Source organism: Brassica napus, chromosome A2 (genome assembly GCF_020379485.1).
Source record: "Brassica napus cultivar Da-Ae chromosome A2, Da-Ae, whole genome shotgun sequence".
NCBI lineage: Eukaryota > Viridiplantae > Streptophyta > Magnoliopsida > Brassicales > Brassicaceae > Brassica > Brassica napus.
In genome coordinates this window covers 24,454,196-24,479,326 of record NC_063435.1, presented here as the reverse complement: position 1 = coordinate 24,479,326, position 25,131 = coordinate 24,454,196, and the positions used below count along the sequence as shown (strand labels likewise).

At 37.5% G+C, this 25,131-nt stretch overlaps 2 protein-coding genes, 1 long non-coding RNA gene and 1 pseudogene across 3 annotated transcripts; 2 read left to right on the top strand and 2 right to left on the bottom strand.

Moving 5' to 3' along the window:
• Positions 1–3,554, top strand: LOC106420332. Its single transcript, XM_013861188.2, has one exon. The coding sequence runs from the start codon at positions 1,912–1,914 to the stop codon at positions 3,526–3,528; it is 1,617 nt and encodes a 538-aa protein (XP_013716642.2). The 5' UTR covers positions 1–1,911; the 3' UTR covers positions 3,529–3,554.
• Positions 3,555–8,238: 4,684 nt separating this feature from the next.
• Positions 8,239–10,154, top strand: LOC125580176. The gene is made up of 4 exons (XM_048744298.1): positions 8,239–9,336; positions 9,413–9,503; positions 9,573–9,697; positions 9,760–10,154. Exons 1-4 carry the CDS (start codon positions 9,072–9,074, stop codon positions 9,858–9,860), a joined length of 582 nt encoding a protein of 193 aa, XP_048600255.1. The 5' UTR covers positions 8,239–9,071; the 3' UTR covers positions 9,861–10,154.
• Positions 9,640–12,500, bottom strand: LOC125580178. Its single transcript, XR_007317923.1, has 2 exons — positions 10,103–12,500; positions 9,640–10,042 (listed from the first exon to the last, which is right to left on the bottom strand). It is a non-coding gene; the product is annotated as an uncharacterized LOC125580178 (long non-coding RNA).
• Positions 12,501–12,660: 160 nt separating this feature from the next.
• LOC106401507 lies at positions 12,661–19,494 on the bottom strand (annotated as a pseudogene).
• Between the last annotated feature and the right edge of the window lie 5,637 nt (positions 19,495–25,131).

Genomic DNA, 25,131 nt, shown 5'->3' with positions numbered 1-25,131 from the left:
AAAAAATATATAAATGTTCATTCCAGAACTCAAACCGTGCTGTGATACCCTTTTAAATGGGCACACTAACAACTAGATAAAAGTAATTTGTTAAATAGTATTACAAATTTGAAATTATATAAACTACTATTATTCTTCATCTTATCCAATTTAAAATTTTGGTGACAATTACTTATATAAATACATTAACATGTTTTTTTATTTATTATATATTTAATAAACTTATATCCTACTAAAATATAAATAAATATTTTTATTATTATATGATCTTAAATATGGTTAAAACTTTGAATTTATTTATACAATTTTCTTATTTAAATTATTTTTAATTTTAAACTTAAGTGGATTTTTTTTTCAAAGTTAATATTATATATTTTGATATTTTGTTCAAAAATGTTAAGAGGCCTTTTACCTTATTTTACTAAGATATGTTGTACAAAATATTAGACATATTAAACGATAACTAAAATATATATAAGTCAATCACCAAAGTTTTAAATTGGATAAGATGAAGAAAAATGGTAGTTTATATAATGAGAAATTTCAATTTGTAATAATATTTCAAAAAAATAATTTAGTCTAGTTGTTAGTATACCCCTTTAAGAGGATATCCCGGCACGGGTTTGAGTTCTGAAATGAACATATTTTAAAAAATATATATATATTAAAACGACGTTGTCTTATCTTGTTAATGGTTGACTAATTTCTGTTAGAGTCAATGTAGATTTATGCACGTTTTAAGAAGTTCAGGTAGTTTTTCTTAGATATAAAGACAACAACTCACAAGATAACATAAAGAAGAGGATGAGAATGGATGTTGCTCTAGACGCCATTTGTATTTAAAATTAGACGGAGAAAATTATTTAACTTTGGATTTTGTTTTCTGTAGGAAGTGTCCCTATATCATATTACGGTCTCTTTGGTGAGGAGAATATACTGATTGAAGGAGAGGGTTTAGACTTATGTTAAGTGTAACCCGAGTCACGTGAGGCACGTGAGAGAGTATATGTAAAAGGCTGTGATATAAAGCCTTATCTTCTTCGTCGTTTTCTTTAGAGTAGAGAGAAACTGATCTGAGATTGTAACAGATCATGTAGACGAGTGAGAGAGAGAGGAGACCACCATTGTAGACCGATGAGAGCTCAAGTTTGAGTTACTCTAGTTGATTGCTGGCTGTGCTCAGCCCCAGTGATGTATAGCGGCTTCTCCACATTGGAGAAGTGCGGTGAGCACCGGGTAAACAATTTTTGTGTCTTTAGTTTATGCTTATTCCTTCTTGTTCTTAAATCGATTTCAAATCCAAGTAAATTCAAGCTAAGGAATCCTAACATTACATTTTCGAGTTCTTTCAGTGATTATATAGGTTTTTGGTCGTTGTTAACATTTATTGTGGTCTTTAAATATTTTCCGTTTGTTTTCTCATTGCTTATTAGCAGGCCTGTTTCACGTAACAATCAAAAGGACCATAACATCTATAACGGTAAAATACTTAAGTGACGTCATCACAATCAAACTAATTACGGATTGGTCAAAGATTCTATTCCTTCAAAGTTTTCCAATTGATTTGTCATATATTCGACGGCTTTTATGTTGAAACAGAGCAAATTCTTAGAAGATCCTTTCCAACTCATTTTTTATATATATTTCCTATAATATTAAAATTCTATTATAGCGGTGACTTTTATTCTACATTATGCTTTTATAATAATTTTTTCTTTTTTATTTTAGAAAAAAATATAAAAATACTATTCTATAAATAGAGGAACTCTGTTACACAAGACGCATTATGGTAAATCCGTATTTATAATAAAACTATTATATATTTTAAAAATATATAAAGTAGGGTTAGTTATTCTAGAAATAACTCAAAATTATCATAATCAAATTTAGAGATAGGTAAGCCTATAGCTGATGAGCGGCGTTAGGGTTTCGGCGATTGGCGAAACTAGGGTTTCAGAGTCAGGAGATCGAGATGCGACCATGATGGATGTGGGAGAGAGAGCAAGACCACCAGGGGATCCACCAGACTGCGTGCCCTCGTATGCATCCAAGGTAGCGGGGACGAGTGAGGGAGGGATGCCGGTTCCGGAGAAACTGATCGATGATGACTTTATTACGGAGAGACTTCGAGTGGAGTTCCCTAATGGAGAAGATGGTGAACCGTCTATCACGATTGAGACAGAGGTGCTGGAAGCGATGAATGGGATGTGGAAACAGTGCATGATCGTTAGGGTTCTGGGAAGGAGTGTTGCGATATCTGCCTTGAGTAGGAAGTTACGAGAGTTATGGAATCCGAAGGGAGCAATGTACGTCATGGACTTGCCTCGGCAGTTTTTCATGGTCCGTTTCGAAAAGGAGGATGAATATATGGCAGCGCTGACAGGAGGTCCATGGAGAGTCTTCGGTAGTTATCTCATGGTGAGGGCTTGGTCACCAGAATTTGATCCCTTAAGAGATGACATTGCTACAACGCCGGTCTGGGTTAGACTAACAAATATCCCAGTGAACTTCTATCACCGGTCGATCCTGATGGGGATTGCTAAGGGTTTGGGGAAGCCAGTTCGGGTAGACATAACCACGCTGAACTTTGAGAGAGCAAGATTTGCAAGAATTTGTGTCGAAGTCAACTTAGCAAAGCTATTGAAAGGGACAGTGCTGATTAATGGTGAGAGATACTTTGTAGCGTATGAAGGGCTATCTGAAATATGTTCTAAATGTGGAATATACGGACATCTAGTCCATGGGTGTCCAAAAACTATTGCGGAGAGAGTGGCTAATATGGCATTACAGACGGAGACGTCAGTACTCCCTACATCGGTACCTAAACAAATCCCTCCGCAGGAGGATGGGTTTACTCAAGTAAAGGGAGTGAGAAGAGGAACGCAAGTGTCGAGGCAGGTGGGTATTGTGATACGAGAACCAGGTGAGGTAACTAAGCAGAGCCTTCATGAGACCTCTAATATCAAGGAGACCGCGAATATTGCACTGTCGAACAAGTATAGCAGCCTTGAGATGACTATGAATGTGGATGGAGCAAAGGAGGATATGGTTACTGGTGAAGGGAATAAGGAGAATCAGGACATTAATATTCAGAACAGGAAAGGTAAAGGTTTCTCGCAAGTGAAAGAAGGTTTGATCTTTAGCGGGAAAGCTAGTACTTCAACTAGTTCACAAGGAGCGCATAAGGAGAAGTGGGCCGCTAACAGAAAATTGATTGAGGGTAGTAGAGGAAAGCCCAAGAAAGTGAACAATAGGCCTGTTCGAGGGCTGGTGTTTGGGCCGACAAAGGGAGAAATTAGCCTATCAGAATCTGGAAAGAGACTGAGAGTGGAAAATACTACGACAGGGAGAGCTGGGGGTGTGTTCAAAAATAGCGTGGAGAACGGTCAGACTAGATCTAAAACTCTGCTACTGCGTGATGAAGAGGTGGATAATCCCATGGAGAGTACTATCAGCGTGGCGGAACAAAAAATGGCTGATACACAGACGAACCTGCAGGGAGATGGAGGGATCTTTTCTCTTGCATAACAGGGGGCTCCGGTAATTCGTATATACCTTGACATATTGATGATGATGAATTGCTTATTCTGGAATTGCCGGGGGGCAAATAAACCCAATTTCAGACGCTCGATTCGGTACATTTTGAAGAAGTTTAATACTGACGTCCTGGCGCTATTCGAAACTCATGCGGGTGGAGAAAAAGCGAGAAAGATATGTCAGAATTTGGGATTTGATAATTCTTTTCGGGTTGATGCCACTGGTCAAAGTGGTGGAATTTGGCTATTGTGGAGAGATCAGGCGGGAGCTCTTACGGTATTGGAATCGTCGGATCAGTTTGTTCACGCTAGGGTGGTGATTGGGACGGAGAGCATTCATCTCCTCGCTGTTTATGCTGCTCCTACAGTAAGTCGTCGTAGTGGGCTTTGGGGGCAGCTTAAAAGAGTATTGGAGAATATTGATGAACCGGTGTTGGTTGGTGGAGACTTTAACACTATCTTGAGATTGGATGAAAGAACTGGAGGTAATGGTAGGCTTTCACCAGATTCTCTGGCATTTGGGGAATGGATTAATGAGCTTGCATTGGTGGACATGGGATTTAAGGGGAATAAATTCACATGGAAAAGAGGAAAGGAGACGCAGAACTTTGTGGCGAAGCGTTTGGATAGGGTCTTATGTAACGCCCATGCGCGAGTAAGGTGGCAAGAGGCAGCGGTTTCACATCTCCCGTTCCTGGCATCAGACCACGCACCACTCTACCTGCAACTAGAACCTGAGCAGAGGGGGAACCCAAAGAGGCGACCGTTTAGGTTTGAAGCCGCGTGGCTCAAGCATGAAGGCTTTAAAGAGCTACTCTCGACATCTTGGAATGGTGAACTGAGTACTCCGGAGGCATTGGTATCTCTAAAATCCAAACTTAAAAAATGGAATAAGGAGATATTTGGAGATGTTATTCAACGAAAAGAAAAGCTTTTAGGAGATATTAAAGAGATTCAGGAGCAGTTGGAGAGAAACCCATGTGATGATTTACTCTTGAAGGAAGCGGTACTGCAGAAAGAGTTTGATGTGGTCCTCGAGCAGGAGGAGGTTTTGTGGTATCAAAAATCGCGTGAAAAATGGATAGTCCTGGGCGACAGGAACACAAAGTACTATCACACAACTACAATAGTACGGCGGAAGAGAAATAAGATAGAGATGCTAAAGGATGAGGATGGCCGCTGGGTGGATCAGTCCGAGGAACTGGAAAAGCTAGCTACAAAATATTATAAGAGACTGTATTCGACTGAGGACCTCAATCTTGTTACAGAGAAGCTCCCTCAGCAAGGCTTCACTGATTTTACACGGGAGGAGTTGGTGAGTTTGAATAAACAGTTCTCGGGAGTAGATGTGGAGAGGTCTGTGAGATCGATGGGTAAATACAAGGCCTCAGGTCCGGATGGCTACCAACCTATCTTTTACCAAGAATCCTGGGACGTGGTGGGTGAGTCTGTGACTAGATTTGGGCTGAAGTTTTTTGAAACGGGAATTCTCGCAGAGGGCATGAATGATGCCATGCTGGTTCTTATACCGAAGGTCCTCAAGCCAGAAAAAATTATGCAGTTCCGGCCTATAAGCTTATGTAATGTTCTTTTCAAGATCATAACAAAGATGATGGTGCTGAGACTGAAGCATCTGATGCCTAAACTTATAGGACCTGCACAAGCAAGCTTTATTCCTGGTCGTCTGAGTCAGGATAATATTGTTATCATCCAGGAAGCAGTTCACTCAATGAGGAGGAAGAAAGGGCGAAGAGGCTGGATGCTTCTTAAACTGGATCTTGAGAAGGCTTATGACAGAATCAGGTGGGATTTCTTGGAAGATACACTCAATGCAGCACACCTACCTCAGATTTGGATTAAATGGATCATGGAATGTGTTACGAATCCTGGAATGAGCCTGTTGTGGAATGGAGAAAGGACAGAATCATTTACGCCTCAGCGTGGACTCCGACAAGGTGATCCCCTATCCCCATACCTATTTGTGTTATGCATGGAGAGACTGTGCCATCAGATTGAGTTCGCAGTAGCTAATAAGGAGTGGAAGCCGATCAGATTATCTAGGGGTGGACCATCTTTATCTCATGTTTGTTTCGCAGATGATCTGATCCTATTTGCATAGGCTTCGATAGCGCAGATTCGAGTAATACGCAAGGTCCTAGAGAGGTTTTGTGGGGCTTCGGGGCAGAAAGTTAATCTGGAAAAATCTGTAATCTTTTTCTCTGAGAATATTCACCGGGATCTAGCCAATTCGATAAGCAATGAAAGTGGTATTAAAGGAACGAAGGAATTGGGTAAGTACCTTGGTATGCCAGTTCTCCAGAAAAGAATTAATAAGGAGACGTTTGGGGAAGTGATTGAGAAGATTTCATCTAAGCTCGCTGGATGGAAGAGTAGATTTTTGAGTTTGGCAGGAAGGATAACGCTCACCAAATCTGTTCTCACATCTATTTCGGTTCATACGATGAGCACTATATCACTGCCGATATCAACTTTAAACCAACTGGATAAGATCGCTAGAGGCTTTATATGGGGAAGTAGTGAAGGGAACAGAAAGCAACACTTGGTGTCTTGGGACGCAATTTGTAAGCCTAAAAGAGAAGGGGGACTTGGCATTAGGTTGGCAAAGGAGATGAATATTGCTTTACTAGCAAAACTTGGATGGAGATTGTTGACTACGGAGGATGCTTTGTGGGTCAAGATCCTGAGGAAAAAATTTAAAGTAGGTGAGTTATATGATCCAACATGGCTGATAGGTCAGGGGACTTGGTCACCGACTTGGAGAAGCATAGCGGTGGGTATCAGAGATGTGATTGTTCCGGGGACGCGTTGGATCTTAGGGAATGGGCGCAGGGTCCGGTTTTGGAAAGACAAATGGTTGTTAGACGAACCTCTGCAGAACTTGAGTATGGTGCACATACCGGAGCTGATACTAGAGGCAAGGGCTCGGGATTTATGACAGAGTGGAACTGGCTGGGTAACTCAAGTTATCGAACCATATACATCAATACATGACCGGTTAAGATTGGCTGCAATGGTTATTGATGATGTTACTGGGGCCCGTGATAGAATGTCGTGGGGGGAGAGTAAGGATGGTCTATTCTCGGTTAAGTCTGCATATGCCTTTTTGACTAGAGATAGAGTACCAAGACCGAATATGGAAGCTCTGTATAATCGCGTGTGGCGCCTAGTGGCTCCTGAACGAGTCCGTGTCTTCCTATGGTTGGTGTCTCATCAGGTTATCATGACAAATATGGAGAGGAAGCGTAGACACTTGAGTGATAATGGAGTGTGCAGATTGTGTAAAATGGAGATGAAACTATCCTCCATGTGCTTCGAGATTGCCCGGCAGCAGCAGGATTATGGACGAAAAGTGTTATGCCGAGTAGACAGCATCGCTTCTTCAGCCTACCTCTTCTAGAGTGGCTCTATGACAATCTCGCGAGTGATAGGTCAGGTAATGGGAGCCAGTGGCCAACAATCTTTGCAGTTACGGTGTGGTGGTGTTGGAAATGGAGATGTGGGTATGTTTTCGGTGATATAGGGAAATGTCGAGATAGAGTGCAGTATGTTAGAGATAAAGCCCGAGAAGTGATGGACGCGAACAAGATCCTAAGTAAGAGATCAGTTGCTGGGGGTCGGGTAGAGAAGCAGATAGCATGGAAGTGTCCTGAGAGTGGCTGGTATAAACTAAATACGGATGGAGCAGCTCGAGGTAATCCTGGTCTGGCTACTGCGGGAGGGGTTGTGCGGGGCGAGTACGGGACGTGGGAAGGGGGCTTTGCGGTTAATATTGGTATTTGCTCTGCTCCGTTAGCAGAATTGTGGGGTGTGTACTATGGCATGTGCATAGCATGGGACCGTGGTATTCGGCAGCTGGAGGTTGAAGTAGATTCTGAAAGTGTGGTGGGCTTTCTTCAGACAGGGATTCATGATGCACACCCCTTGTCCTTCCTAGTACGTTTGTGCTATGGCTTTGTTTCAAGAGACTGGTTAGTCAAATTTTCTCACGTGTATAGGGAGGCTAATCGTCTAGCAGATGAATTAGCTAACTATGCGTTTTCTTTACCGTTTGGTTTACACTATTTTGAGTCGGCTCCAGAGCATGTTGCTCCTGTTTTGTTGGAGGATTGTAATGGGATGTCTAGAACTCGGCGGGTTTACCTGTAGTTGTTGATTTATTTTGAAATAAAGTGTAGGAGACTCAGGTCTCGTGCCGTTTACCAAAAAAAAAAGTTATTCTAGAAATATAAACAAGGGTCGCCCGTCTAGAACAAGTAGTTTTCTTTTACACTAGGGATTACCCATTCTACGGGCCCCGAGATTACAAATTAAAAAAATAATGTAAAACAACTATTATTTGTATGAGCATTTGTAAGTGTAAGTATATTTTGTTTTGTTATTTTTGTTAGAAATTACAAAAAAAATCTTATAATAGTGTTTGGGATATAAATCTTTAGAACGACCGCTGGAATTATATTCACTAACTATGGATTACTTCTTATTTTTGTATGTTTATTTACTGAATTCATTGGTTTTTAGAAGAAGAAAAAATGCAATTTCTGTAAAAAAATAATGATTCAAATGATGCTGAGACTAACAAATCAGATTTAATGGACAAAGAAACTAACCCACTTAGGAGTAAGCACTTCTGCCATTTTTTTTTGTTTCACATAACATGGTCTATTTTGACTTTTACATGACATTTGTTATTTCCAGTATTCTAACATCCCACTATATAAAAGCTACTAATTTTGGATGTTATAAAGGATGCCACATAGGCAAAATATTCTCAGCCATTCATTCTGCCACGTCACTGGTAACCCAGACCAACAAATCGTAATTGCAGCCCAGCCCGTTAACCGGTTTCGCTCACGAAATTGCTGTCTCCGTCTCTTTGCTGTTGGGCCAGATTAAAAAATTTTCCAGCCCATCCCATTACTTATTTCAACTTTCAAACTATTTTCTTTTGCATTTTCTATTATTTCAGACAATTTTTTATTTCAACTGTTTTCTATAACAATGTGCAAACCGCCTAAGTTCCCTTTGATCTTAAAATAGTACGCCCAAGATAACAAAACCCCCTCATTTCACACACAGTCCCTGTAAATTTCTATAAAAAACTAAATTCTACTATCAAACCCACCCAACAAATTTACTACTACCACCTATAATTATGGCCCAGCCTACTTAAACTTTAAAAAAAACCATGACAATACTTAAAAAAAACACACCCTAACTATGTTCACTTCAAAAAAAAAAATTTAAACAAAATTGCCAAAAAAATACTAATTCTCATTCTTATCTATGTAGCACATGCACCACAAGATCAAAGCAATTAGGACAACACCCTCGAACCTCATCCAATAATCGTTAGGATCCTTAGGGTCTGGCCCATCACAAATCACAAAAATAAAGATGCTTTCCTAGGGACAACTTTCATATGTCTTGACATCCAGGTTTGTCTAAAATTCATATTTTTAATTATTCCAACTATATTTCAAATGATTGCTTCTAACCACTAAACAGGAACAAAAAATGGAGGGGAAGGTACCTATTTCTACGTCTGACACAATGTACCAACGCTTCGAAGAAGGAAAAATTTATCACATTAGATATTTTAATCTCCTCCCCAATAACCAACGTTACAGGCTTACCGATCAACCATACATAATCAATATCAAAGAAACAACAACTATTACACTGATTCAAGAAAACATTGCACCGATTCCTTCATACATATTCCGGCCACAACGCTACACCCAGTTGATCAGCTTAGCAAGTGAAACCAACTTCCTACCAGGTAAAAAAAAAACAAAAACTCTCTCACACAAAAATAAATCCTAATTTTTTTCCAAACAACCAAATTATTCCTACAGATGTTGTTGGCCGCATTTGCCTCATCCAAGGAAGTGATTTATATAACCACTACACAGATTCAAAAATCATCATTGGATTACGTTTAGACAGGTACAAACTTTTTATTAAGTAATAATTGGTTTACAACTAAACAAAATCTAATACAATAATTATTTGTAGATCGAAATTGGTACGTCTAACTTTATGGGACAAGGAGGCATCTAATTTCAGAGAGTTAAATCGCATATCAACAAGGAAAAAACAAGTCGTAATCATCACAAGTATCATTCCACGGATACATGAAGGTAATAAACTAAACATAAACTTTACAAAAAACTAAATGCTAACAAATATTTGCCTTTTTCAGAAAAACTATCACTCACAGCAACACCTGGAACGCGCTTCTACTTTAACAACGAAATTGATATCATTCAACGCTTCCAAAAGAGGAATAAACTGCTATCCTAAGCCTCATAGCAAACACCACCAGTCAACTTTTAAAACATTTACGTTACCACTTCCTACATCAATTAAATTGTCACACACAAAGATTATTTTCTCATTCAAATATCGAATTCCTCAAAACTATTTATTATTCATACTTACAGTTGTTTTTTAAAAAAAAATGATCACCGTTTCGAACTTCTCCCCTGTATAAAAAAACAAAACTTAACTTTTCAGAAACCAAAAAACACACAATTTTAATTCACCTGATTTTTATTAAACATGTAATCCGCGCGCAGCGCGGACGCCGGCCCTAGTTGGAATAACAACAGTAGCAAAATCAACATCGTGTGTACCTGTTCTTCTAGAAAATATGTTCCTAACGTAAAGTAATGCTATGTTAAAAAAAAAACATAAAGTAATGCTTGCATCGATCAATAAGGTTCTCGAGAAATTATCATATATGCTGCAAGGGTTGGAATCGTCAGCAGCCATTCGTAAGCAGGAAATCCTTGAAGAGTCTGCAAAATCCTTTAAGCTAGTGATCTGTCTGTACTTCACGCGGAGTATTTCTTACTGCATCCGTCACTTTGACACTTTAGCTAAGAAAGTAACGGAAGTATATGTAAGTTGTTATTAATTACATCTTTCTGACTAATAGTATTTGAGGTAAATATAATTATTTATAAAACCAATGTAGTTTGCAATTAACTTTTAACTGATATTAAGTATAATTTGCATTGGAATTGTAAAGTGACATTTTTTGTGTAACAAGGAAATATTTGTTAACAGTAAAATTTTGACCTTGTTATACGTATGATATAAGTTCTTATATCTTAAATTTTGTTTCGAACTTATGGTCTCAACCAGTACCGGTGGAGGAATCAAACACCTAACCTGGTTATCACAGAAAAAACTACTTGAAACTTTTGGGAATCAATGGCATGTTAAATACTTAACTTAACAAGGCCGGAAGCCTGAGCTTCTAATGCTTTCCCTCGGGACCGGTATTGGTCTCAACACCACACGTAAATTCAAGTATCTATAAATGTGAGTGATTGTTTTACTTGGTTAGTAGCAAAAAGTTAAACAATTTAAAATATGTTTAGATTTTTAAAAATATTTAAAAATATTTTATGTATTCTCATTTGAAATTGAAAGTAATATAAACTAATTGTATATCTTTTTTGTTTTAGTTGTCCATACCAAAAATCATTAAGGAGACTTTTATGTAAATGTAATTGGTTTGCATTTTTTTAATTGGAAGATGTAAAACAAGGGTAAGAGCGGAAACATCGCACTTGCATGTGAGAATCTGGTGCTACTTTGAATTGAAAGTTTGAAACCCAAACCCAAAGTATTCAAAAAATTTGGATTGAAACTAAACTCAACTTAACAAAAAGAGTTTATAGCCAAAAAAAGAGAGACACTGGTCACAAATCCAACGACACAGAACCACGATCAAAAGACACGTGTCTTAATGACAGGTAAGTCGTGTTTCGTAAATGACATGTCAAAGCATTGAGCAAGCATTAAGTAAACAATGGAAAGAGAGTAAAAAAACATTTGCCGGTTGTTCAAAGAAAAAAACATCTGCCGTCGAAACAATACAGATACAAGTCTGACTAAGAGTTTCAACATCGTGGGATTTGTTTCTTAAAGGGTAAAAATGTAATATAGTTATCTGATCGGACGGTTGTAAAGCCATTCATTCAAAGTACTAATCTCTCTTTTTCTTCCTGCGCTTTTGAAAGAGAATAGAAATGGCATTTGGATTCTCCGGCGGCGATGGGGGTCGGATTTTAACGGTGGTGCTGGTAGATTCACCTTGGTGGTCTGGTACTGTCATAAACTCCAGTAATGATAATCTCAGCCACGTATTGGAATCAGATTCCCGAGATATCCTTTGATCAGATCGAAAACAGATTTTCGAGTGGGAATGGAATCTCCGGTAAATAGCCACTAGATTATTTTCAAGCAGCTCAGTAGCAACATTAGTTTCATATTCAAGCAGATGTCAATGCGTTTCTTATAAGGTGCATGAAAGCCTAGAACTTTTCGTAATCTTCAATCGCCCACGATCAGAAAAGACATGTAGAAATCCTTAAAATGATATGGAGAAGTTCTTTCAAGAAATGATATAGAGAAGAAAGTGGTGAATTTTTCAGGATCAAACTTTATATGTATAGATGGATAGATGGCCTAATTATTAGTTCACAAAATAATTGGTTCATACCGCAGTTCTAAATTATAATTTGGCATGTTTATTTGGGACGCTGTGAATAATATCAGGTGTCCTGGCCCTCACCCGAGGTGAGTCTAGACTAGAGACCGAGACAACTACGGACCACACGGTGACCAGAGTTACACGAGGGACATGGGTTGCACTAGAATGGTCTTCAGTCCCAGAGAGCTACAAAACCACATGTGAATATTTCAGTGGCTGAGATTCGTTTCCACGTGGCGGAACTCACAGTCGTGAACCATTTACCACCAGACTTTAAAGCTCCAGTTGAAATATAAGTAATCTAAATATTGAAATACTTTTGATAAATAAATAAAATAAACTATTATAGTGCTAAGCTTTATTCCTCTGTATGATTTTATAATATTTTAGAAAGAGAAAATATAGAGAAATACTATTTTAGTTAAAAAATGAAATTGGGATAATAAAACAGGTTCCAGAAATTTGGATAGCTAATATTATTATTAACTTTAAATATCTTGGATAAGCCAATTTTGAAATACATATTTTGATAATTTTTAAATATATTTTTATTTATTTTTATTTTTCTTACTTCAAACGGGTACTTTTTGTATCACACGTCTATATATATTTTCTATCCATCTTGTTCATACCATTTGGATAAAATACTTTTATTCATACCAGTAGACAAAAAAAAAACACAGCACTTCAATTTTCTAAAATTTCTAACCATCTAAACACTGACATTGTGAATTTTCGCAGACAGATTTTCCAAAAACGCAAATGAGCTTATCTTCACAATCACTTGCTGTCTTGCACCTTAATGGCGTCTCCGCTGGTTTAAGGTTAAGGTTTTTTCTGCTTGAGAGTGGTGAGATAAGAATACACGTACACCGTGACTCTAAACATTGAACCGGTGCAATCAAACAATCTATATCTTTAATGCAATCTTTTACAGTATGGCAGCTATGGTACTTTACGTACGTCGCTTCGGCCTTGGGTATGCGCACTGATCTCATACCTAATATCAACAATCAATAAACCAAATTGACTAATTAGGTTTAGTATGTAAATCGATGATTAAGAGATGAAAATAGACTTACATGTAAGAATTAGTGAAATGAACAAGATAGAATACGCTTTAGACGCCATTGTTTTGGTGATGGTGTTGATAGCTCAAGAGGGTGCAAAATTATATGATTTATAGAAAGTAACGAGGCGGATAGTATATTGGTTAACAGATATATCGTTGACCAACATTAAAAAGAAAATAAACGGCTGGTAAAAGATACCTTTATAATATTGATTTGTTTCTAACGAGTGATATTCCGTATCTCGATTCTCAAGACCAAACAGAGTTTGGCTTGAATATATGGTATGTGTAAAACTCTTATCTTTGTCCAAAATCACTGATTTTCTTTTTCAAAAAAAAAAAATCTGGATTCGATATTATCTCTTAAATTTCATTGATTACTAACCAATTGTAGTGGGTTTTGATTTTGGTTTTGGAAGGGTCTCGTAACGTTTCACTAGATTGGTTTAGGCCAAAAACTATAAGTTGCTAATCAAAATGTATCATATTCATACAAAAAAGCTCTAAAAACAGCATGAAATTATCACGTAAAAAATATAAACTGAGAGGAATGTTTTGCATCAAATTTCAGAAAATAATTATAATATTTTAAATATTATTAGAGAAATATTTTGAAAAAGATCCGAATTTAAAAAAACCTACAAATATCGGATTAATTCTCCATCACGTAATCCAATAACGGGTTTTCACTAGGCCCATGATACTCGTACCCAATCCTAGTAAAAAGAAACATTCTGGTGTCAAAAATTCACATGACAAAAGTTTTGAATCAATCTTGCCATGGATCACTCTCTGCCCTAACTTCAGATGGTTCAACTACTTCTGCTTCTCCATCTTTCTCATCTCCTTCACCCACACTCGAGCTTTCTTCACCTTCAACACGGCCCCATCTTCCTCCAACAGCCATAGCCATCATCTCATAAATCTTGTTCCCCAGCTCAGCCGGGCTATCAGGCTGTCCCACAAACACATCAAAAGTGAGGAAAACCAATAGAAAACAAGAAAGTTGTTAGATTCTACTTACAGTGAATCCACTTGAGATTATAGCAGTGTCATATAAGAGATCAACCACTCTTGTTGCTTCACTGCTCTCAGGTGCATTCTTACAAGCAGCCTTCAAAAAATATTCAAAAACTCACTATTAGGCTTTTTATTTGAGATTTCTGTGACAGGAGTGTTTATGAAACACTTACATTCAAGTCTTTGATGATGGGATGATCTGGATTGATCTCTAGTATTCTCCTACCTCTCATGAACTCCAAGCTTGATGTGTCTCCAAGTGCTTGTGCCTTCATTAACCTTTCCATATTAGCAGACTAACCAAATTTGCCTGAGACGAGCACACAAGGAGACGAGCTCAAACGATTCGAGACTTGGACTTTGGCAACTTTGTCACCAAGCTGCTGCTTCATCCAATCACACAGAAGATTGAACTCTTGTTTAGCTTCCCTTTCCTTTACTTCATCTTCATCACCTGTCCAAATTAGCGCCATTAGAGAAACAAAGTCTCACACTAACTGCACATGAATTGCTCTAACAACACTTACCAAGCTCCAAATCTTCTTTGCTGATATCAACAAACTTCTTTTCTTTGTAGGTTTGTAAGTTCTGAATAGCAACTTCATCGATTGGTTCAACCAAGTACAGAACCTATCATCAATGAAAACCAATGGCAAAGACAAATCATATCAGAATCAGGAAGTTTGTAAGTTGAAAAACTAGTTTTGAATCATATTACCTCAATATCTTTTTGAATTAGTTTCTCCAAGAAAGGAGCAGACTTGGCACTTTTCAGACTGTCGGTAGCAAGGTAGTAGATAGCCTTTTGGTTCTCTCCCATGTTCTCGATGTATTCATCCAAGCTTGTCAACTCCTCCTCGTTCTTGGAACTGTAGAATCTAAGCTACGGTGTGATACGCTTGTGGTTACCAGTGTCTTCAATACAACCCAGTTTAATGAATCTACCAAAGTTCTCCCAGAACTTCTTGTAATCCTGTAATCACTTGTACCAAAGAAAATGAATATCCCGCCTAGGTGGCAAATCAGTCGTAGCCAAAACGGTTTTCTTAAAGCCAGATTTAAACGACTCAGATCAGTTTAAACCGTTCTAAATCAGTTAAAATCAATCCAAATTGATCTAATTTGAATCTGTTAAATCAAGCAACAATATTAGTGTAAGTGCACAAGTTTGTCTGATTTCATTTTTTTTGTATACCTAATTTTTATAAATCATCAAAATAAATTTTATACTTAAACCTAAAAAATAATATAAATATACAATATATAACAAATAATTCTTTAAAGAATCTAGTCCTATACAAAGAACCTAATTGCTGGCAGCAATTTGCTGCCTAGCGATTTTTTGAATATAGATCCTGAGACTTCGAGTGGGATTTAAGAGAATAAAAATGGAGTAAAGAGAGGACACTAACCTCTTTGTTTTCACTTTCTGAGATTTCTTGAATCATGTCGAAAGTCTTCCTAATGAGTCTCTTTCTCATGATTCTCACCTGAATGTTATAACAAGGTGTGTATTATTTATAAAGGTGTGATATTCTTGTATCACACACTAGCTGTGGCAGCACTTACGATTCTGCTTTCTTGGAGGATTTCACGTGAGACGTTAAGAGGGAGATCGTTTGAGTCCACAATACCCTTCACAAAGCTTAAGTATCTTGGGAACTACAAAACACATAGTGAAACATGTGAAAAGAAAAATGGAACCAGAGGAGCTAAACATTGGTTCTATGTTTTACAAGGCTCACCAGCTCTCCATCAAAGTCATCAGAGATAAACACACGCTAGACGTGGAGACGAATGTTCTTTGTTTTCGGGTTTGTAACGTCCTCGTTGTTAAGAGGACCCATCCCAGGGCTGTACAGAATGCTCCTGTAACGCCCCGACCCGCCCACGGCTAATGGGCCACCCACGCCCGCTCTCTCGGCCCGTGGGCCCCATCCCGTCTGACGGTCGATCCGTTAATTTTCCAAAGGCTCGAAATCATTGTTTACTGACCCTGCAATCACCACCCGACCTTTTCCCATGCTTTGGCCTCACTCGCACACTATTGCGAATCACTTCCCGATAGGTCACCCATCCTTCCACTACTCCAGCTCAAGCACGCTTAACTCTGGAGTTCTTTCAGGATGTGTTCCGGAAAAGGTAAGTCAACTTTGGTGACATAGGTAGCCAAATCAATTCTCTTAAGCCTTTTCACATATCACAACTCGGGATGTTACAATTCACCCCCTCTCAAAGAACGCAACGTCCTCGTTGCGCCCCACGACAGGTCTCAAGACGCCTCTCAGGTCAGAACTGAGATGGCTAACCAGCTCTGATACCACTTGTAACGCCCCGACCCGCCCACGGCTAATGGGCCACCCACGCCCGCTCTCTCGGCCCGTGGGCCCCATCCCGTCTGACGGTCGGTCCGTTAATTTTCCAAAGGCTCGAAATCATTGTTTACTGACCCTGCAATCACCACCCGACCTTTTCCCATGCTTTGGCCTCACTCGCACACTATCGCGAATCACTTCCCGATAGGTCACCCATCCTTCCACTACTCCAGCTCAAGCACGCTTAACTCTGGAGTTCTTTCAGGATGTGTTCCGGAAAAGGTAAGTCAACTTTGGTGACATAGGTAGCCAAATCAATTCTCTTAAGCCTTTTCACATATCACAACTCGGGATGTTATAATTTGGAGGAGTGTTGTTAAAGGGTGAGGACCTGGGTTCGAGGCTCACCAACAACCTAATTATGGAGTTAGAGAAAACTCATAATGGAGGGGTTGGGGTCGGTGCGCTGCAGCGCTGTGAGCCTGGGGCCCATGGGCGGGTAGTCCCACGGGGCGGGTTGTCACAAAAAAGTCGACTTTTTATGTGACAACCCATCCTCTCACTAGGAATCTAGGTTCACAGCGCTGCAGCGCACCGACCCCAACCCCTCCATTATGAGTCCTCTCTAACTCCATAATTAGGTTGTTGGTGAGACTCGAACCCAGGTCCTCACCCTTTAACAACACTCCTCCAGGGTGAGTTGTCACCAATTGATCTGCAGCTCAATTGGTGACAACTCATCCTGGAGGAGTGTTGTTAAAAGGTGAGGACCTGGGTTCGAGTCTCACCAACAACCTAATTATGGAGTGAGAGGACTCATAATGGAGGGGTTGGGGTCGGTGCGCTGCAGCGCTGTGAACCTAGATTCCTAGTGAGAGGATGGGTTGTCACAGCTCCTAAACTCAACCTCTCCCTCTGTTGTGAAGTGAGTGTGAGCAAGTGGATCCAAGAACTCATTAAAAGCCTTCTTGTAAAACTCATTGTACTCCTCCTTTGACACTTCCTTTGAGTTGCGCATCTATTTAAAGACAAAACCATAAACAAGTGAGCATGTCAAACATCATTAAGGACGTTAACAAGCTTCACGGCTCACCCATAAAGGTTTTGTTTCATTGGCTAGCTCCCAATCCCAGTACTTCTCGGTTTTAGTAGTCTTCTTTGTCTTTTTGGGCTCACCCTGGAATCAAACAAGTAACAAGGTCATGTCAGTCAACAGGAATCAGTAACAACTGAAAAAGCACAAGATTCTACCTCTTTCTCTTCTTCTTCTTCCTTAGATGGTTCTTCCTCTTCAACCTAACCAAGAATGTTGGAAAAATCTCAAACAATGTTAGTTTCACTCTTCTTTAATTACAATAAGGCAAAAAAGTGTTATTGTCCTCACCTCTATTGTCCTTGATTTCTCCTGCCATGTATAGATCGGGAACCCAACGAACTGAGAGTAGTTCTTCACAAGGTTCTTGATTCTTGTAGACTCCAAAAATTTGTATTTATCATCCTCCTGTAGTCAAGAGATATCAAAATATTCAACGCATGAAAGAACGGTTGAATAGAGAAGTGTACCCTTAGATACAGAGTTATCTGCGTTCCACGGCGTAGGAAGTTCTCAGGGTCTGTTTCTTCTCTGATCACATATGAGCTACTGTCAGCTACCGATTCCCAAACATACTGTTTGTCAGATTTGGGGCTTTTCGTTGACACAACAACCTGAAAACAGAGACAAGTATAAGTCCACTCCCTCTTCACTAGATAACACTATAGTAGCAGAAGCTGGAATAGTCTTTACCTTTTCAGCAACTAAGAAAGCAGAGTAAAACCCAACACCAAACTGTCCTATCAAACCATTGTCAGCACCAAGGTCCTTGTTTTCCTGAATAGACAGAGAGAGATATTAAATCAATGACTCAAAATTTGACGTCAAGATTGATTTGCTGGCAACCAATGTTCAAAGTTATGCGTCTTATAGAGGATTATTGTTTAAGCGGGTAAATAGACCGAATTTTTTCTATGTCTAGACCGATTTAATAAAAAAAAATCTAACCAATCATTTCGTTTTAAACCCGATTTGCCTAGTCGCTGCCTAGACCGATTTCTAGAACACTGCTAGCCACTAAAAAAAAACCTTGAGAGCCTTCAAGAATTTGGAAGTGCCAATCTGAGCAATGGTACCAAGGCAGTCTATAAGTTCTTCCTTTGTCATTCCAATTCCAGTGTCACTGCCCAAATTAACAACAATCTCTTTAAAGTAATTATTTCTTATCTAACTGTTGATTAAAAAAAAAATATAAGAAGTCTCTCATACGTAATGGTGATGGTTCCGTTATCAGGATCAGGCTTGATCCTAATCTCAAGGTCACCACCATCTCCAAACAAAGCAGGCTCTGTCACACTCAAGAACCTCAGCTTATCCAACGCATCACTTGCGTTACTGTAAACATATATACAATCACACATTTAAATCAATTGTAAAACAAATAAAAGAAAGAAAAATGGACTAACCTAACAAGCTCCCTGAGGAAGACCTCCTTGTGACTGTATAAGCTATGAACAATCAAATCCAACAATCTGCTCACCTGACAAATCATAAAGTCTCAAACTTTCAGCAAATTGACAAGTGCCCACGATTTAAAAATCGAAACTTTAGGAGGAAAACGAACAAACCTCAGCTTGGTACTCGAACTTCTCACCGGACCCATGGAAGGGAGGTCAAAGGAGAGGTGGTGTATAGGCTTGTTCTACTCAAAGCAGGAGCCATTGTAGTTGAACCACTAGTAACCTAATGAAAACGAAACCCTGTTCAAGGTTTAACAAAGACTGAAGTAGCATTGCCATTTCACATAACCGTAGCATTATCGGTTTCTTTCACAAGCGCCTCTTTCTTACTCGCCAAATTCCAAAACTAGTAAACAATATTGCCATTCAATTTGGCGGTTCGGTTTAACACTATTTGGGTTTTCGGTTTGGTTTGGTTCATGTTATCATCCACTTCTATAGAATTTGTGTGAATCAATTTATTTGAAATTTGGAATTGTAGGTATAGATATGTGGATTGAATTTGTTTTACGAGGATGCATGTACGGATTGGGCAAATTTAAAATGCAGATAACCGTCAATTTACAAAAAGATTTTAAAAAAATAATTTTCTTAAATTTCAGCGGATAAATGCGGGTGTAGTATTTTTTTCTTTGCAGCGGTTATGTGGTGGGTTTGGCAGTCACGCGCCTACGGTGCGAGTTTATGTAGTTAAACCTCACATGTAAAAAGATTGTCGGGCCTCGTATTTATAGCCCATTATAGTGGCATGTACCAACGTTTAAATATATGATTTGAGTTAGTGTATAGAAACTCAGCCTGAACATTGGGGTTTGATTAATATTACATTTACATTTTTTTTTATAACGGTGGGGATCCGGAAACTGAGGTCAACTGACTAGTCTCACAAAATCCACGGCACTTCACATATTCTTGCGATTTAACGTTAGTCTAGATAGCCACACGAAGTTTCGAAGCCGGATCTGTATTGGGGCTGTTGTTCCCTCAAGAGCACTAGTCTACCACTACTACTGCGTGGTTTACACTTGCATATTTTACAAGGAAATTAATATACCTCACAAAATAGTTATGGGAAAGTCTTCGTGGATGCAAAGTGTGGATGTTGGATGAAGATGCACAATTTCCAATTATGGAAATTACCGAAACCATAGGTTATACATACACTCCATTACCCATTAACTTATTTCACAAAAACATGTATAGTTACCGACTTCTCTCCATGTTCGATTGTTTTATAATATGTTCCTCTTTAGTGACTAAAAGAGAATACTGTGTATACATATAGTATACATGTGAATTTTTTGTGCACCATACATGTGTATATATAGTATTCTCTTTTATTAATAAAAAGGGACATATTACAAAAAATAATAATAATAATTGAACACGGTGAGTACATGGTTTTGTTGTTTACCTGTTGCAAAAAATTTACTGTTCAAATTATTTGTAATTTGAAAAAGTTCCGGAAATGTTTTACAATGAATATTAATGGTCAATAGTAACTATTTTATGCAAAAAACTGAGGGCCTAACAAATTAGTATGTGTAAACTAAAATCACTTAATAATTTAGTGATCCAGCGAGCTTGTATTTATGTAGTATAATATAAATTATACGATATTAATTATTTATTATCTATGTCTTGAAATTTACAGAGAGTGATTCATTCATCGTAAACCGATGAGGAAGCATACAAGCAAAAAAAAAATCTCAAAAAAAAGCATACAAGCAAAAAAATCACGCATATTTATGAATTACAATTTACACTATTTTTTCTTTCTTTGTTTACAAATCTCAATATCTATAGCGGCCCACACATTTCTTTGTTCAATATTTAGGATCTTTTCAAAGCAAGTTTTTGTTTACCGAGCTTTAGATTAATTTTGTGCATATATGATATATAATTTAGGTTTTCTGTTGTTAGTAAATTGAATTTCATATGGCTATGCAAAATTTTCATAGTGGTAAGACGGCAAGAGTATGTTTGTATAACCACATGAAACGCTTGTTTTTTTTAACACAAAACCATAGTCCTGAACCCTTACAACATTTTTTTGGTATGAATATATTAAGTACACAACTTGTTTTCCACATGAATAATTTAAAATGATAAATTAGTTTTAATAAAACGAATGCAATAGCTTTTAGGAACTCAACAGATCGTGCACAAAAAAAGGAATTCAACAGATAAATAATGTGCCGCTATATCTTCAAAAAGTTCATTGTCAGAGAGAATAGGGAAGCTATCAGTTTATTCGTTCATGCTGTCCGATACAATAATTGGCAAGGACTTTAAGAAAAATAATAGTGGATGATTGATTAATAATACTAACTAGTATGGGATTTCTAGTGATTTAAAATGCACAAAATAATTTTAATGCATTGAGATTGACAATTTGCTTTCCACAAAATAGAGAAACATGTGCTGACTCGAGCATTCATGCAGACTCACTACCGCTTTTATGAATTTGCGAGAATATTTGAATATGCTTAAAAAAACTCGTGATTTTTGGTGTTCCAAAAAAAGGTTGTCGTTGACGTAGTTTTGACCTCTTAGTCTTAAACATCTAAGAGAAACTAAATTAATGTAGTGTACAGAAATACGTCTTTTATTAAAGATCTTAAACTTTATATGATTTTTATTTATTTTACGTATACAGATCTATAAGGAAAAAATGACTAATAACATTAAAATTTTACAAATACTCTCACCGTTCCTAAAAGATCCATGTTATAGTTTTTTCACACTTATTAATAAAATATTTAAAAATGTATTTTTTAATACATTGTTTTTCTTCATTAATTATTCCCAATAACTTTTAACCAATGAGATTTTATTAAACACAATTGTATTTTTTTTTAAAGTACAATTTTTCATTAATTAATGTTTTGAAAAAGTAAAAAAATGTATCTTTTTGAAACAATTTTTTTTTCTAAAAAATGGATCTTTAAAGAACAGAGGGAGTAATAAATTTCTTGTAATTCTTAGTATAAGTAATTGCAAGAACCATCCCATATTTCTTTTTGTAAAAACCATCCCATATTTGGTCGATTTATTATCATGCGTTTGTTTTAAATAATCGCCATTCGAATCTAGTTTTTCAAACCAAGATTGTTGCTAAAAATTTTCACAACAATTATTTGTTTATTTTGTTCGTATTATGAATTATTAGGTGGATGTCAATATAGACACATAGGTCCATGTTTTAGACGGTTCTAAACCTTAGTTCTACATTCCTATAAACTTGATTCAAATTTCTTTAGTGCAGCAACAAAGAAAATTAATTGGAAGCCACTGAAAAATGACATTTATGTGAAAGATCCAAGAGAATATAAAATACAGTAAACCATTGATTTAAGTTTCTTTAGTGTGACAACAAAAAGAAATGAATTGAAAGCCACTAAAAATTGACATTTATACGAAAGATCCACAAGAATATAAACTGCAGTAAACCCCATAAGGATTTGGACTGCTAGAAGTAGTAAATGCCAGTTCTAGATAACATTACCGTGCGAGTATATTGAACATATAAAGAAAATAATTTGTGGTCATAAAGTACCATAATATTGGAAATTTACTGATATGTTTCATGATTGAAAGATGTGATTTTGTATGAAAAGGATAGTCATACTTGTAACTTTTACAAGAAGAAAATGAATAACTGGTATGTATAAGTATGCATAATATGAAAGTTTAGAAGATGGTCAATAAAAAGAAATTTGGATATAGAGTCCAAATAGACCAAAATATGACCTTTTGTGTGAAAGTAATGTTATGGACAAGAAGTCCAGTGGTCTAAAAAATTATCTGACAATTAAACAAGTTTATTCACTAAGGATATGCTTATAGCAATTCTTAAAAGGATGATATATATGCTGAGAATACATCTCCCGAAGATGATGCTTCCAGGGGGGAGAATATGATGATGTGCATGGTTGTACTCTTTTTTCTTATCATTGGTTTTGTCCCATTAGGTTTTCCATATTAAGATTTTAATGAGACAACAAAGAACACGCAATTGATAGACACCTAAAGAAGAAAGTGATCAATATTCCAATGTATTTTGAGACTGAGAGAAGAGGAAGAGAATGATCAAGATCAATCATACTTGAAGAAGAATCAAGAGATGAACACATTTCATTCGTGTAACAGAATCGAAGGTCGAAAGTTTTCCAATCAAAGGATACCTTCTAGATGGAATTAAAATATGAAATTGGGGTCCATAGAAATATATTTGAGTCTACATTCATCTCCAATTTGAATCAATCATTCCCCATGATAGAACTCGAGATATGGCTGTTTTCGTGGACATGAATAAGCTGTCTCAAAATACCTAATTTCGACAGATATCCCAATATCACTCGATATTCCAATCTGGCCAGAGCTAGACCAGTGCTTATAGTTAGACAAGGATGTTAGCTTCGACACCTAAGTGATTTGAAGTCATTTTGTCCTATGACCATCAAGATATTCATGTTTCAGTGAGGAGTGCCAAATCTGCCAAGAGAAGTGAACCGGTCCAAGCCCAAGACTAAGGAGTTAATTCATCACATTAGATTGTGTACTATCAGATATCTCAAGTTATGTTCTCATCAGGGGGAGTAGATGTGTGATGCACTCTTTTCTCCTTAACATGGTTTTTTTCACTCGGTTTAACTAGTAAGATTTTTAATGAGTCAGCATCTTATGCGCTTTAGAAAATAGTTTTGTATAATGGACATTAAAGAGGGAGTGTTATGAATTATTAGGTGGATGTCCATATAGGCCCATAGGCCCATGTTTTAGACGGTTTTAAACCCTAGTTTTGCATTCCTATATATATGTATTATTGTTTACGGAATAAGAATAAGCTTAACCAATTCTATATTTCTCATTCACAACAGTTCGTCAATTATTTGTGAGTTTTACTTATAAGTAAACTGAATTAAAAGAAAATAAAGAAAAATCTCTCGTGAGCAACAATACATTTCAAACGAGAATAAAAATGTAGCGCTTCAACCGCCCATGGCTAATGGACCTCTCACGCCCGTTCATTCGACCCATGGACCCATGCCGTCCAACGGACGGCGTGTTAATTTATCTGATGGTTCGAAATCACTGTTTACTGGCCCTACATCACCACATGAATTTTCCACGTGCTTTTGCATCACTCGCACGATCTCGAATCAGTTCCCGATACGTCACTCATTCTTTTACTACTCCAGCTCAAGCATGCTTAACTCTAGAGTTCTAAATAGATGTGTGCTCGAAAAGAAAAGTGCACTTTGGTGATATAGGTAGCTAAATCTATTCTCTTAAGTTGTTTTAACATATACTACAAACCGGGATATTACAATTTACCCTCTCTTAAAGAACGCAAAGTCCCCGCTGCGCCCCAGGATCGTCACCCATGTTAGTGTGAGGCTTACTGGCTCCACACTCGACTGAGTTCAGCTCTGATATCACTTGTAACGCCCCGGCCGTCTGGTTAATGGGCTTCCCACGCCCGCTCACTCGACCCGTGGGCCCCATCCCGTCCAACAGGTGGTGCGTTAATTTTTCCGAAGGCTCAAAATCATTGTTTACTGACCATGCAATCACCACATGATCTTTCTCCGTATTTTGGCCTCACTCGTTCGATATCACGAATCAATTTCTGATATGTCACTCATCCTTCTACTACTCGAGTTCAAGCACATTTAACTCTGAAGTTATCAACTGATATGCTCGAAAAGATAACTGCACTTTGTTGATATAGTTAACCAAATCAATTCTCTTAATCCTTATTAACATATATCACAAACCGAGATTACAAAAAAATATCTAGTAAACAAATTTAAAAATCACAGTGTTTGGTAGTCTGATAGTATTATAAGGAGTTTAATTTTTCGTGGATAAAATTTAATTATATTTTAATACGAAATATTAATACTTAAATTAGAATTTCCGAAAATTGATTCCAGATGTTAGAAAAATTATGGCCAAAGACTAAAGTTTCAGAATCTTCAAAAAATATTTAACTAGAACATGAAAAGTTTCCAAATTCAGAACTATGTGTGTAGTGTTATATTAGTTAATCCAACGAATTGGTTTTGTTTCTAACTTCTATCTCCTTTAGAGGAGATTAAG

Excerpts from the sequence above, each read along its gene's own strand:
- LOC106420332 (XM_013861188.2), top strand. The coding sequence starts at position 1,912 with ATGAGCGGCGTTAGGGTTTCGGCGATTGGCGAAACTAGGGTTTCAGAG.
- LOC125580176 (XM_048744298.1), top strand. The coding sequence starts at position 9,072 with ATGGAGGGGAAGGTACCTATTTCTACGTCTGACACAATGTACCAACGC. Across the intron at positions 9,337-9,412 it reads TGAAACCAACTTCCTACCAG|ATGTTGTTGGCCGCATTTGC; the intron begins GTAAAAAAAAAA and ends TTATTCCTACAG. Across the intron at positions 9,698-9,759 it reads CATTCCACGGATACATGAAG|AAAAACTATCACTCACAGCA; the intron begins GTAATAAACTAA and ends TGCCTTTTTCAG.